This window comes from Gossypium hirsutum, chromosome D13, assembly GCF_007990345.1.
Source record: "Gossypium hirsutum isolate 1008001.06 chromosome D13, Gossypium_hirsutum_v2.1, whole genome shotgun sequence".
In the NCBI taxonomy this organism is placed as follows: domain Eukaryota; kingdom Viridiplantae; phylum Streptophyta; class Magnoliopsida; order Malvales; family Malvaceae; genus Gossypium; species Gossypium hirsutum.
The window spans coordinates 35,336,302-35,352,130 of record NC_053449.1 but is presented as its reverse complement, the minus strand read 5'-3'; the positions used below and the strand labels follow the sequence as shown (position 1 = coordinate 35,352,130).

Here is a 15,829-nt window from a genome sequence, read left to right as displayed (position 1 = left end):
CTCGGCTTTTTCCGGATCATCATCAACATTGGCCCTGAAATCTTCAGCCCCATGCTTTCGAATTCTATCAACGGGTGGTTTACTTGATCTCACCAATTCAGCACTTCGTGGAGCTACGGGGACCGGCGGAAGAATAGGAGGGGGTGGAGGAGGTGGAACATTCGGATTTACACGGACATATTCTGTATACCAATCACTCATCATTCGGAGGAAGGCTTCTCGAGCCTCATCCTGTCCATGTGTCTCATGTCTACTCTCTTCATGCGCGGTCCCTTGTGCGGGAACCGGCGTGTTACTTTCAACATCATCTGCCATACTTCGATTAGGATCCATTTACTATATAAAACAAAATTTTAAATTGTCAAAAATCATCACACTATCACAATATATTGATGGCATGTATAGACTGACTTTCACACATATTTTATTGGTCCGAGAACCGACTAAACCGTAGCTCTGATACCACTAAAATGTAACACCCCTTACTCGTATTCCGGCTCGGAACAGAGTATGAGGTATTACTAAGTTTTTTAAAAAAATTTCGACAGCATTTCTGCTTAATTTTGCTTAAACCTCCTGCAAATTTAAATCACAATCCAATATATATATCAACCAAACTCATTTATAATAATACTCACAATTTAACTATTAATGAACACCACATTTTAAATCAAACCATAACATATATTTACATGATGATTCCATATTTCATAGGTCGTCTATACATGCCATAATTTTCCGGAACGATAGTAGCAAAATACCCCAAGTGTGAAGGATAGTGTGGATGATTGTCTGACTTCGTTCCAAATTTCCGAGTTGTCGGAAGTCACTATAATCAAGGGAAAAATAAAATCGAGTAAGCATATAGCTTAGTAAGTAAACACATGATAAATAAGTAATTACTCACATAACTACACCAAAATATAAACTTATTCATGAATAACTTCATTGTTTAGGCAATTTCCAGCAAACTGTTTTTCTGCGTCATAGTCGCTAATTTATTTTTATCCGGAGCTACAGGGCTCCAAATTGAGTTTCGTAAATTTTCCCTGAAACTAGACTCATATACCATTTCACCATAAAAATTTCAGAATTTTTTTACCCAGCCAATTAGTACAGTTTATTCATTAAAACTTCCCCTGTTTCACTGCCCAACGGTTCTGACCCTTCCTCAAAAAAATTCACTTAACTCTCTGTACAAAATTTTAAAAATGGTTTCGCTTATTTATATTAAAAATAGAGTCAATAAGGAATCCAGGAATATAAATTTCACACCATAATTATTTTTGTACAATTTTTGGTGATTTTCCAAAGTTAGAACAGGGGATCCCGAAATCAATCCAGTCCTGTTTCAGTAAAATTCAGATATCTCCAAAAATACAACTCTTTTGCTTATTCTATTTATTTCATATGAAAATAGACACATTCAGCTTCAATTTCATATATTATTCAGCTTCCCATTCATTTTCCACCATTTATGGTGATTTTTCAAAGTTACCCATCTGCCGTTGTTCAACACAGTTTATAACTAAATCGTTCCTTTTTTCGTTTTTGATATTTTCTCCCATCTCATACATGGATCGATTTAGTATCCAACTCAATATTTGCCCCATAAAAATTTCCACCATATGGCAATATTCACCTTCCACACTTTTTCGTTGAGCACTCGGAATGTTAACCGTTATTGGTGGATCTCGCACTTAGCACCACCACTTAATCGGGGAATCAGCACTTAGCAACCCCTTGGGGGAATCAGCACATAGCAACCCCCTTTTTATTTCAGAGATACGGTGGATATCGCACTTAGCACCACCAATGAACTGGGGAATCAGCACTTAGCAAACCCTCGGGGGAATCAGCACATAGCAACCCCCTTTCACATTTCAAAGATACGGTGGATATCGCACATAGCACCACCAATGAATCGGGGAATCAGCACACAGCAACCCCTTTATGTACAGCATACTTCGGCTTATTCCGAGTGTTCAACCCATAAATCATATATTGCAACCCTTTACCACCTTTCCCGATTTAACAACATTTTTAGGATATGGCCAAACATTTATTTTAATTCCAAATAAATCTCAACATATATCAATTAATGTCAAAATAATACATCAAGTCACGTGTTTACTTACCTCGGTGCAAAATATCGTAATATTGCACTTCACTCCACTATCTTTTCTTTTCCTCGTTTGAGATAATCTTCACGTCTTTCTTGATCTATAATAGCAAATTTAACTCATTTAATGTTCACATTCATTAAAATAATCCACCACCCAACTTTTTGAAAAATTACAATTTTGCCCCCAAACTTTTGCATAATTACACTTTTGTCCCCAAGCTCGGAAATTAAACTTCATCACTTATTCTTAGGTTTTATGACATGCTGAACATTTTTCCCTTCTATGGCAACATCAAATTCTCACTCTAACATACACTTATGAACAATAATTATTTTTACCGATTATGCCTATTTACCCGTTTTCGCTTAAAATCGCTTAGCAAAAGTTGTTTAACATAATTTATAGCTTCATATTCCACCATAAAACAGCAAAATAAACACATTTCACCTATGGGTATTTTTCCAAATATGAGCCCTAACACGAATTATTGCTAGAATAAGCTAAACCGAGTTACGAGGATTCCAAAAATGCGAAGAACATTAAAAACGGGGCTAGGATGCACTTACTATGAGCTTGAGAAAGCAAAGAAACCTTAGCTATGGCTTCCTTCAAATTTTGGCAGCAACTAATGAGGAAGATGATGATTTTTGTCATCTTTTTCCCATTTTATTTTTTTTTATTACCAAATGACTAATATGCCCCCACTTAAAAAAAATCTATTTCTCTCATTTCTTATGTCTATTTTTGTCCATCAACTAACTAATGGTCTAATTACCACATAAAGACCTCCAATTTAAAATTTCATATCAATTAGATACTTCTACATATAGAACTCAACTTTTGCACTATTTACAATTTAGTCCTTTTGACTAAATTGAGTGCCCAAACGTCGAAATTTTCGAACGAAATTTTTACGAAAATTTTCCGTGAAATTGTAGACCATAAAAATATAATAATAACCATATTTTCCCTCGTCGGATTTGTGGTCCCGAAACCACTATTCCGACTAGGCCCAAAATCGGGCTGTTACATTTTCAAAGGAGACTTCTGCAAATAAGTTGTGGGTGGCACTTGAAGAAAATTTTTTGAAGAAAAACAGTCAAAATAAGCTCCACTTGAAGAAAAGACTGTTTCGCTTCACTTACGTCCCAAGTACCACAATGAATGATCACATCACCAAATTTAATCAGTTAGTCACTGATTTGCTGAATATGGATGAGACATTCAAAGATGAAGATTTGGCTTTGATGCTGTTGGGGTCACTTCCTGAGGAGTTTGAGTTCCTAGAAACTACTCTACTTCATGGCAGGAGTGATATATCTCTGAGCGAAGTCTGTGCGGCCTTATACAGTTATGAACAGAGAAAGAATGACAAACAGAAAAAACTCAATCAGAGATACAGAAGCTTTAGTAGTCCGAGGTCGTTCATACACTCGGAAGAAAACTCAAAAGGGGAGATCAAAGTCAAAGTCCAGTCTCGGGAAAGATGAATGTGCTTTTTGTCATGAGAAAGGCCACTGGAAGAAAAATTGTCCAAAGCTGAAGAATAAGGGAAAAGCTGCTGTAGATGCTTGTGTTGCAAAGCATGATACCAGTGACTCTGAACTATCACTGGTTGCATCATCATCGTCGTTCCATTCAGATGAGTGGATATTGGATTCGGGTTGTACCTATCATATGTCCCCTAACCGGGAGTGGTTCTCTGATTTAGTAGAACTAAATGGAGGAGTTGTTTATATGGGCAATGACAATGCCTGTAAAACTGTTGGGATAGGTTCAATCCAATTAAAGAATCAAGATGGATCAACCAGAGTTCTGACTGATGTTCGGTACGTGCCCAGTTTGAAGAAAAATCTCATCTCATTGGGAGCCTTGGAATCCAATGGTTCAGTTGTTACTATGAGAGATGGGATTTTGAAAGTGACATCTGGCGCACTTGTGATATTGAAGGGCATCAGGAAAAATAACTTGTATTACTACCAAGGTAGTACAGTTATTGGAGCAGTCGCTGCAGCTTCCGGCAACAAAGAATTGGACTCAATATAGTTGTGGCATATGAAGTTGGGACATGCCAGCGAAAAATCCTTGCAAATTCTGGCAAAGTAAGGATTGTTGAAAGGTGCAAAGGCTTGCAAATTAAAATTTTGTGAGCACTGTGTTCTGGGAAAGCAAAAGAGAGTGAAATTCGGCACTGCTATCCATAATACAAAAGGTATTTTGGAATATATTCACTCAGATGTGTGGGGGCCTTCCAAAACACCTTAGTTGGGAGGAAAACACTACTTTGTTACTTTTGTTGATGACTTTTCCAGAAGAGTTTGGGTGTATACCATGAAAACTAAAGATGAAGTGCTTGGAGTTTTTCTTAAATGGAAAACTATGATCGAAAACCAGACTGGCAAGAAAATCAAGCGGCTTAGGACGGACAATGGAGGGGAATATAAAAGTGATCCGTTCTTCGATGTGTGCCAAGAGTATGGTATTGTTCGACACTTCACAGTTAGGGATACACCACAACAGAATGGAGTGGCAGAGCGTATGAATCGAACATTGCTGGAGAAAGTTCGATGTATGTTGTCCAATGTTGGGTTGGGCAAGCAATTTTGGGCTGAGGCTGTGACATACGCTGGCCATCTTGTTAATCGTTTGCCATCATCTGCATTAGAAAGAAAAACTCCTATGGAGGTATGGTCTGGAAAACCAGCTACAGATTATGATTCCTTACATGTGTTTGGAACCACTGCATATTACCATGTGAAGGAGTCAAAGTTAGATCCGAGGGCAAAGAAAGCTCTCTTTATGGGAATAACTTCTGGAGTGAAGGGATTTTGTCTTTGGTGCTTAAGCACAAAGAAAATGATCTGTAGCAGAGATGTTACCTTTGATGAATCTGCCACATTGAAAAAGGTAGCAGATAAAGATATTCAGACGAGCAATACTCCACAGCAGGTGGAGTGTACTCCAAAACAGGTGGAGTTTGAGCAGATGGGGATTTGCCCAGTTAATAAGTCTAATTCTCCAGCCACAATGGAGGAATTAGAGGTTGAAGAGGTTCTGACCCAAGAACCACTAAGTACACCAGAACCAGTTGCAGTTGCAAGGCCACGGAGAGAAATTCGTAAACCTACTCGATTTACTGATATGGTGGCCTACGCCCTTCCCGTTGTTGATGATATTCCTATCACTTATCAAGAAGCAATGCAAAGCTTAGAAAGTGATAAATGGAAAAGCGCCATGGATGAAGAAATGCAGTCTCTCCGGAAGAACAATACTTGGGAGTTGGCGCAATTACCGAAAGGTAAAAGGGCAATCGGATGCAAGTGGGTATTCGCAAAGAAAGATGGATCTCCTAGCAAGAAGGATATTCGCTACAAGGCAAGATTGGTAGCTAAAGGCTACGCTCAGAAGGAGGGAATTGACTACAATGATGTATTTTCCCCTGTTGTGAAGCATTCCTCCATTAGAATTTTGTTGGCCTTGGTAGCACAGTTGAATTTGGAGCTAGCTCAACTTGATGTTAAGACAGCTTTCTTGCATGGTGAGTTAGAAGAGGAGATCTATATGACTCAGCCCGAAGGATACACAGATGCTGGTGGTAGAAATTGGGTTTGTAAGCTGAACAAATCGCTATATGGATTGAAGCAATCCCCGAGACAGTGGTACAAGCGATTTGATAGCTTTATGAGAAGGCAGAAGTACACAAGAAGCAAATATGACAATTGTGTATATTTGCAGAAGCTGCATGACGGATCTTTCATTTATCTACTCTTGTATGTTGATGATATGTTAATCGCTTCGAAGAGCCAAAATGAGATAGATAAGCTGAAGGCTCAGTTGAATCAAGAGTTCGAGATGAAAGATCTAGGTGAGGCCAAGAAGATTCTCGGCATGGAGATAAGTAGAGATAGACCGAGAGACAAGCTCTGTTTAAATCAGAAGCAATATCTGAAAAAGGTATTACAATGTTTTGGTGTAAATGAAAACACAAAACATGTAAGTACCCCACTTGCTTCTCATTTGAAACTTAGTGCTCAATTATCTCCGAAAACTGAAGAAGAAAGAGAATATATGGCGAAAGTCCCATATGCTAATGCAGTTGGGAGTTTGATGTATGCGATGGTGTGTACGAGGCCTGACATTTCACAAGCTGTTGGAGTTGTGAGCAGGTATATGCATGATCCTGGAAAAGGACATTGGCAAGCTGTGAAATGGATTCTACGGTATCTTCGAAAAACCGTAGATGTTGGTTTAATTTTTGAACAGGATGAAGCACTTGGTCAGTTTGTAGTTGGATATGTTGATTCCGACTTTGCTGGTGATTTAGATAAACGTCGTTCAACTACGGGGTATCTGTTTACTCTTGCGAAAGCCCCAGTGAGTTGGAAGTCTACCTTACAGTCTACAGTAGCTGTGTCTACTATAGAGGCAGAATATATGGCAGTTACAGAAGCTGTTAAGGAGGCTATTTGGCTTAATGGATTGTTGAAAGACTTAGGAGTTGTTCAAAGTCACATAAGTTTATATTGTGACAGTCAGAGCGCTATTCATTTAGCGAAAAATCAAGTCTATCATTCAAGAACCAAGCATATCGACGTAAGATATCACTTTGTGCGGGAAGTCTTTGAAAAAGGAAAAATTCTACTTCAGAAGATTCCGACAGCAGATAATCCCGCAGATATGATGACCAAGGTGGTAACAACAATCAAGTTTAATCATTGTTTGAACTTGATTAACATCCTGAGAATTTGAGCACCTTCAGGTGTATGGCGCTCGAGAGTGCATTTGTAGGCACTACAAAAGATAGCTTTATCGAATTTGGGGAGTTGAAGGAAGTGTGTGAAGATGTGATTATCCTAATCAAATCTTCAAGGTGGAGATTGTTAACATTAATGGGAGACAACATTAATGGCAAACAATACAAAGTGGTGCAAGTTTAGCACCCTAAAGTTGACTTTGAAAAAGTGGCATGGGATAATTTTTTTTTGGTCCTTGAGATAATGGGCTATTTATTGTTTGGTCCTTGAACCTCAACTATAAATAGGCCTTCTCATTTCTCATTTCAATTCATCCCAACCAATCTTTCTCTCTTAGTTTTCTCTCTTCTCCCATTTGAGAATTCTCAAGGAATTCTATTTGTTTGTAATATTTTGAAGATAGTAAAGTTATCATCTGGTGTTAGTGCCCGAGGACGTAGGTATAATTTACCGAACCTCGTTAAAACTCTTGTGTTCTTTCTTGTCCTATTTTTCTTTCAATATTTGAGGGTATAATAGTAGTATTTAATTGTGCTATTAAATTACTATAGAAGGGATATTCTGTCTAAGGAAAGACTTGGTATTTAAGAGATCCATGTGATCCACCTCTCTTTCCTGGGAATTGAACTTTGTGTGATTTTTTAGTACAATAATTTACACGCTTCCGACCCTATTGGAACAACACCTGTTTCCTCATAATAAGTACGAGAGAAGAAAATCATAAAGTGAAGAAGACCGACAAAACTGTTGTATCAGTAAAACTAAAATAATTAATTTAATTATGGGAGGGACAACATTATGTAATCAAAACTCGGAGAGAGATGAAGAAAACTCAATATAATTTCCAGAAAGGTAAGAAGAGAAGCAAAAGTAGAGCTGACCTTAAGTTGATTACTGAAAAGGTTAACCGTTAATCTTGCCAAAGGCTTGAGGCAAAACCCTGATCCTCCTTTCAGACAACTCCACTCTCTCCAATGCTCTCCTTTCTGTTTCCTGCAGTACCATAGCAACATCTTCATTAACTTCCTCCTCAACTTCCTGCGAATTTACCCCCACTTTTTCCGTATTCTCGTAAATCTTAACCAACCTCTGTTCCGCTTCCTTCAACAGCTTCTCGTATGCCTCATGCATTTCATCCAATTGCAAAATTAATCTGTGAGTAGGCTTCTCTTTGTCAGCTTCTTTTCGAACCTCTAGCTCTTCGCTGACCAAGAAGGCCCGCCACTCGAGTAGATCCACCTCCAAGGGTCGAGGACACAGGCCCAATTCTTCCACGGATTTGGTGACGCTGGATACAATTTCTGCAAGTTTGGAGCGGGCCATGTTGACTGACTCGTGATCGGGTCGTGGACCCAGATTTTGGAGAAAGGAGCGGGTTTGGGACACAACGGATACTGCATGGATCATTGAGGAAAGGACATTGGGACTGGAAAGGTGGGGCATTTGGTTCACTATGTGTGGCGGATCGGTGGAAGAGGAGGTGGCGGAGGGATCCTGAGGGTTGAATGCAGGTCCGTCGAAAGGGAGGAGGGACATGACATAGGAAAGGAGAGGGTAAGTTGTCGGGCTGGGATCCATGTTGGGGGCAGAGGATATGGAAGGGAAAAAAGGAAGAGAAGCAGTTTGAGCATTAAAAGTTACAAAATGCAATTTTTGTAATTAAATTAATAAAATAATTTGACTTTGCCAGTGTTTTGACTTTCAGTTACTGGAATAAAAATCCTCTTCCCCTAGGTGCCCCCTTCCCTGCCTCTTACACGTTAACTTTTTTGTTTTTTTTCAAAATTCATTAATTGTTTTAAATCTTTTTAAATTTTGCTTACAGCATGATTTTAATTTTTAATTAATTTATTTATTTAATAATAGAAATTATTTTTTTATAAAAATAGTTTAAATTAAATTTTATTATATAAAAAAAATGTCCACTGTACCAGCACGAACTACCTTAATTAAAACACCTCATGAAATGAAGAATAATATAAGCCCCTTTAACAATTTGATGGATTTTATTTTATCTATAAAATAATGAGAACTGGGAAAAATTCAATTTATGATTGGTTAAAACATTTTCTATAAATTAAAATATCCATTTAATTATATAAATAAAAATTCATATTTAATAAAATTTAATTTAGAATTAACTTTTATTACCGAGTAAATAAATTAATTAAAAATTTTATTGTTTTAATTTACTAAGACAATTAATTTTTTAATAATTTGTTTTATACAGTTACTTGTAAATTTATTTATTATTTGAATTGTTTTTCATTTTTAATGATACACATTAACTTTTGAATGAATTTAAAATTTCTATTTAATTATAAAATATTATCATGAATTAATTTTTACTATAAAATTTAAAATAGTATACATTAATTTTTGAATCAATTTAAAATCTCTGCATAAATTGTAAATTGTTATATAATAAATTTAATTTAAACTATTTTTTATAATTATTTTCTACTATTAAATTAATTAATTAATTAAAAATTAAAATAATGTTGTAAGTAATTTATTTTAAAATAAAACAATTAATGAAAATTGAAAAAAAATAAAATTGAACGTAAAAGTGGTATAGAAAAGGGCATCAATATAGAGGGAGAGGATTTTTATTCCTCGTAATAGTAATAATAATGTGTAGATATCCCCTACCCCTAATTTACTGCCTAATTTTCTCCTTCAGTATTTACTTAAATGATTAAAACTAATAAATAATTTTATTGAATTTTTAACATTCAATTATTATTTTTAATTAAGGTCAATTACATCCTTAGTCACTAAACTATCGCTAAGTTTTCGTTTTGGTAATTTGACTAAAAAAAGTTACAATTTAGTTATTGAACTATTCAAATATTTTTGTTTATGTCATTGGGTTGTTAAAGTTCTGCCAACAAGTTCCAAACGACGATTCAATGATCCATATGGTCGATTAGTACCCACCGACGAGTAGAAGAACATACCGTAGATCCAAATCGATCCAACGGTCAATGTCAGAGATTAAAGAAAAGAGTTAGTTGAATTTTGATTCGCAGATCCGTAACGTCCAAAACTGTTTCATAAAAAAAACTAAATTATAAAAGAGAAAAAGAAAGAGAGATTTTGATTTATGCAAACAGAGAAAGACATTCTTAGTGACTTAAATGAAACCTTTTAAATAATTAGTGACCGATAACTTTTTTTTTTAGTTAAGTGACCAAAACTATTATAATTCTCATATCATATGATTAAAGATTAACCCATTCAATTACTATAATTTTTCTAAATAACTATTTTCGTGATAAATATTATATATTAAAGTTTTGAATGAGTTGACATCACCCGTAATTGGATCTCAACTCACTATGAAATTAACAAAAGTTCATTCCTTTTATAAAGTAACAAATATTTTTTAAAAGGTATTTATATTTTTGATAAATCTAGAATATATTTTAACAATTCAATTGTCATATTTTATACTCCATTCATGTAGATCAAGCATATCAAGTTTAGTGTAAATTAAAATATTCTAACTATTTTTTTTTGTACAAAACTTCCATCCATTAAATATTTATTAATATAGATAATATTTTCGATCAATATGATAGAGATATCAAACCAATTCAAAAATTTGCATGAAAACAAGTACGAATATCTTGATAAATTCAACGGCTGAATTGTTAAAATACTAATCATATAAAAAATTTAAAAAAAATATAAGACCATTTTAATTTTACATTAGTGTACGTAGATCCCTCCCTATATAATATAATATAAAATAACAATTTACATAGCCTAAATTTGCCAGAAGTGACAATCTCTCAATTTTTTGTATTTATTTTTTAAAATTTTGTAATAAAGTTTTTATGATATTTTTCATGTGATATTTTTAAATTGTAAATTTGATACAAAACTTTTATCAACTATAGTATGATATTCTTTTTAAGTGAAATATGATATTATTTTTTAATATGCACAGGTCATTCAATTATGATTGTTTTAATATATTTTATAAAACCATATTAAATATTGAAAAATATATATATTGGTGAATAATATTAAAAAATATTTAGTACACTGTTAATAAAATTTTTAAATTTCATAAGTAAAGTTGAGAGGTTGGCAAGTGTTTTATAGTAAAATATTTATAAAATAAATATTCAGAAAAGAGATATATTACAATTTTTTAAAGCTACTTGTGCAATAAAAAAGTACACTACTGATTAGACCTAATCATAGGTTGGGCCACTCGGCCTGATTCCGATAATAGTTGAGTAAAAATATAGGCCCAAAAAATGTGTTTGAGCAAAAAATGAAGTGCGTTTAGAAAACAGGCCAGGCTTCAAGTAAGATTTTTTTTAGCTCAGCCCAAATTATATACTAAATATTTTATTTTATTTTTCATCCTTTTTTATTTTTAACTTTACTTTTAGTTTTAGTTTTGTGCCCTCCTCCCCCTTATTCCCAATTCCAAAACCAAAATCCCTAAGCTCACCACCTCCACTGATCCAGCAGTGCTGTCTGTCGGCTCCACTCACCTCCTTCATCTCCACCTCCCACCTGCTTCCTCTGTCGTCGGCGCCTACCTAACTTCCTCGACCGACTCATGTAAGAAATCTCCTTTTCACTTTCTTCTTTTTGTTTGGTCACCAAGAAAATGAAGGAAAATTTTGTGTTTTGATTATGTTTTAGTATCCTTTTGTTTGGTCACCTGAACTGTACCTAATTCGAATGGAAACTAGGAATTTTATTTTCACTTTAGGAATTTATTTTCACAGCTTAATGAACAAATTTTGTATCTTTTTTCTTTTGTGAGGTTTTCTTTTTCAATGGAAACTGGGAACGAACTCAAGTTTATATCTATTTCGATTACTAGAAATGGAGAGAGATTTGGGTTGGTTGCCCATCCGTCTAGCTTTGTTTCGTGGTGGTTTTTAAGGTTGACTGTTGGGTTTGATAGAGTAATAGCTTGTTCTTTATCTCTTCTTTTAAATGGAACATTGATGAACTGGTGCATTAGTTTTTTAACCTTTTGATGAAGAATGAATGTTATAGAAAGTGAATCTAACTTTGTAATTATCCCCACCTGGAAATGATCAACAATCTTGCTTCTACACTATCACTTAAATCTAGGGAAATGCAAGGTGGAGTTTTGATTGAGATGACCATACCCCTTTATAGCCTTAATAATCATGGAAAATAAGAAAATTTCAATGTCTCATTTCTTTTCAAACATGCTATTAATTTCTATGTTTAAAAAAATTAAAGTTTTTATCTTTCTGATTTAAAAATCTTAGTCAAATTATTATTGATGATAGTTTTTATTAAAATTTATTAATTTACTATATTTATTCTAGTTTGGTATAGTTGCAGAACAAAATTTGTCAATTAACTATTGGCATTTTCTATTTAGTAGAAATGTACTTTTGAGAATTGTTCAACATTTGATGTTAATACGTCGTTAATTCCATCTAACTCTTCAAATTATTACTAAGTGATAACATGTTAAATTTAAATATTTTTTATGTTTAAATTGGTTAATTCTTGAATTGATCCCTGCTAAATTAGTGATTTTATACTTTAGTCCTATCAGGAGTGCAATTGGGATGCTATGAGTTAAAAAAGAGCAGAAAATGACTAATTTGCAGCACAGTCAATAAAGTGGGGCCGAATAAAAAACGTGGAGATAGTCAAGGACTCATCAAATTTCTTTTGACTTTGTAAAACCTAAAATTAGAAAAAAAAAATTGATTTTATTTTTTATTTAATTTTAATTATGTAGTGGGTAATTAGGCCAAATTTAGTAAATCCTATGTATAAAAATAGGGGACTTAATGGAAGCTTAAGGAGACACTTGATTTCACTTGGATTAAATAAGAATTATTTTATTTTCTTTCCAAATTTGTGTGTCAATAGCTACTGCAATTCCATTTTCATTTCATTGTTCTTTGCAAAATTTGTTTAATTACTTTCCAAGTCCCTTGCTTTCCTAATTTCTACCATTTTCATTCAAATCCACTCATAGCCAACCAAAGCATGAATAAAATCATGCTTCACTAAATTCTAACTTGGCTTTAGGCGGGTATTCTTTCTGGTCAAGAATTGTGAGAAACACATCCATACTAAAAATTCTTCCAATCGGTAGTCACATTTTTCCTAAGTATCAGAATTGACAATTTATCCCTTAAAGTTAACTCAATTTTAAATCAAAAAGCGCGTTAGGTTGGAGTCATGTTTGCAGATAGTTGGGGAAACGAGTCAGCCGTGTTGTATTCTGATCTCCGAGAACAAATCAAGAGAGAAGTGGTCGAGTTTAAGCGACCTGCGCGGTTGAGGCTGTCAATCCGAGTTGGGTTCTTTAGAGCACAAGACTGTCGGAATCTTGAATCGAGAACACGTGTATCTTGGTTAGATAATTGGTAATGGTTGGTTTGCAGGTCGTACCGGGACCTACTACGAGAGGAAGAATTAGCGGTTAGGATGTTCTTAACTACTATAACCAACTTATTGTTTGGAGGAGAAAATTAATTTTCGAGGATTGATTCTAAATCCGGAATTCACCGAGTCTAGAGCTAAGGCTTATTATCTCTATTTACAAAATCTGAATTTATTTCCCAATTTAATTTATTTTTAATTTATTTAATTGTTTATTTATGTTGTTTCAATTATTTAATTTCTAAACATTTCAAAACTTCCTTGATTTATTTGTTTATTTTTCAGCAGGTCTGTTTGGAGTCGTAGGCATGACTATTGCCATAATTATCGACACGATGGAATTTTTTATCACAGGTTAAACGCAAAAGTTGATTATAATACCAATCCCTATGGACTAGACCCTACTACCACTCTTTACTACTATTTAGATTTATTTTAATTATATGAATTATTTTTTGTGGTTTCGACGCCCGTCAAATTTTGGCACCGTTGCAGGGGATTGGAGATGTTTTTCTAATTTTCTTGTTTACCTTATGACCAGATCAAAATCGAGAACTCTAGAGTTTAAACCAAAAATTGAGAAATTGGCCCAACAACTACAAAAAAAAAGCCATTCGACGCGATAAACGACCAAATCCCGGATTCGAAACCATATCTTACAACAAGGAAAGTTTCTCATTCGATGAACTAGACGAGATGTTGAACAAACTATACGCCAACTCGTAGCAGAATCAGATGAACAACAACCCTTATGTATAACCTATTCCGTGGGAGGAACGTCATTTGAGTTGAAGTCAGGTTTGATTCATTTACTACCCACCTTCCGTAGACTACAGAACAAAAATTCACACACCCATCTCAAATATTTCCATATGTTATGCACAAGCATAAAGCCTTAGGGAGTAACCGAAGACCAAATTAAACTTCGTGCTTCTCCTTTCTCATTAGACGACTCAGTTAGAGAGTGGTTATTTTATTTACCTCAATGATCTGTCAACACATGGTTTGACATGTCTCGTTTGTTTTTGACAGGTTCTTCGCTACAGCTTGAGCGGCTGAACTAAGTAGAGACATTGTAGGAATCTATCAGAACGAGACTGAATCACTCTATGATTATTGGAAGCGGTACAAAAATTTGTGTGCAAGTTGCCCACAATATAGACTGACTGAATAATCACTCTTGTAGTATTTCTATGAAGGGTTGCTCCTGATGGAAATGAAAATGATAGATGTTACAAGTGGAAGGGTATTAGTTAATATGACTCCTCAGAGAGCACGAGAGTTGATTTCGACAATAACTGCTAACTCTCAACAATTCTGACCGGCCACAGAACCTACGAGACGGGTTTATGGGCTAAGTTCTCTATTTATAAAAGATAAAATTGATAAGCTGACTAACGTTGTTCAAGATTTTCTTATAGATAAAACTAGCCCAACAAGGTGATATGACCCCTACTAGAACTCATGTCTCATTTTATATGAGGATTCGATAGAACAAGCAAATATTGTTGGGAACTTTCCAGGACCGCCCCAAAGGTGATATGACCCCTACTAGAACTCATATAATGTGGGGTGGAAGGATTACCTAAATCTAAGTTATGAGTCGAATCATCAGTTTAATTAACCTTACGACCAAAGGCTGCCTCTGAATCAACAATTACTGCCCTAAAGTTATCTTTGGAAGCCATAGTGGAAAGGCTAGCCAATAGTGCTGAGAAGTTTCAGCAAAAAATTGAAATACATTTGCAGGAGTTAGATAAGCAAGTGAGCAAGCTTGCACTCATGGTTAGCCGTTTGGAGTCTCAAAGTAAGCTGTCGTCCCCAACTCAGCCTAATTTCAACACAATGTAAGTGCTATGACATTGAGGAGTGGAAAAGTTTTGGAACCCATACCTGGCACGAGTTGTACCCACGACGCTGGCTGAGATGAGAAGAAACTTGATTCAAAGGCTCTAGTGGAGTCAGCACCACAAAAATTATTTACAGTACCACCTCCATTTCCTGGAAGACTTGTCCAATGCAAGGAGTGAGAAGAGAAAGAGATCTTTGACACCTTTCGAAAGGTAGAAATCAACATACCTCTTCTTGACGCGATTAAGCAGATTCCACGATATGCAAGATTCTTAAAAGAATTATGCACAAGTAAGAGGAAGCTCTTGGGCAATGAAAAGGTGAGTGTAGAAAAAAATGTCTTCATCGTTTTACAAAGGAAAATACCACCTAAATGTAAGGACCAATGCATGTTTTCCATGTCTTGCAAAATAGGTAGTGACAATATTAGAAAAGCCATGTGTGACTTAGACGCATCAATTAATGTTATGCCTTTGTCAATTTATAAACTACTTAATGCGGGTCATTTGAAGGAAATAGATGTAATTATTCCACTTGCAAATAGATCTGTAGTGCATCCGAAAGGAGTGCTGGAGAACGTTCTTATTAAAGTAAACGAATTGATATTTCCTGCAGACTTCTACATTATTAACATAGAGGATGACAACTCGGCCAATTGGTCTGACAGACTTCTTAGAAAACCATTCT

At 35.0% G+C, this 15,829-nt stretch overlaps 1 protein-coding gene and 1 long non-coding RNA gene across 4 annotated transcripts; one reads left to right on the top strand and one right to left on the bottom strand.

Annotated features, from left to right (window-relative positions):
- Nucleotides 1-7,783: 7,783 nt before the first annotated feature.
- Nucleotides 7,784-8,458, bottom strand: LOC107919187 (plant intracellular Ras-group-related LRR protein 1-like). The gene has a single exon (XM_016848701.1). The coding sequence runs from the start codon at nucleotides 8,456-8,458 to the stop codon at nucleotides 7,784-7,786; it is 675 nt and encodes a 224-aa protein (XP_016704190.1).
- Nucleotides 8,459-11,284: 2,826 nt separating this feature from the next.
- Nucleotides 11,285-15,601, top strand: LOC107919749 (uncharacterized). Of its 3 annotated transcripts, none has more exons than XR_005922834.1 (4): nucleotides 11,285-11,464; nucleotides 13,294-13,645; nucleotides 13,833-14,089; nucleotides 14,324-15,601. It is a non-coding gene; the product is annotated as an uncharacterized lncRNA (long non-coding RNA). The 3 variants fall into 3 exon arrangements; XR_005922835.1 differs by having other exon boundaries at nucleotides 13,580-13,645; nucleotides 14,324-14,586; XR_001690444.2 differs by having other exon boundaries at nucleotides 13,577-13,645; nucleotides 14,324-14,586.
- The last annotated feature ends 228 nt before the right edge of the window (nucleotides 15,602-15,829 follow it).

Excerpts from the sequence above, each read along its gene's own strand:
- LOC107919187 (XM_016848701.1), bottom strand. The coding sequence starts at position 8,458 with ATGGATCCCAGCCCGACAACTTACCCTCTCCTTTCCTATGTCATGTCC.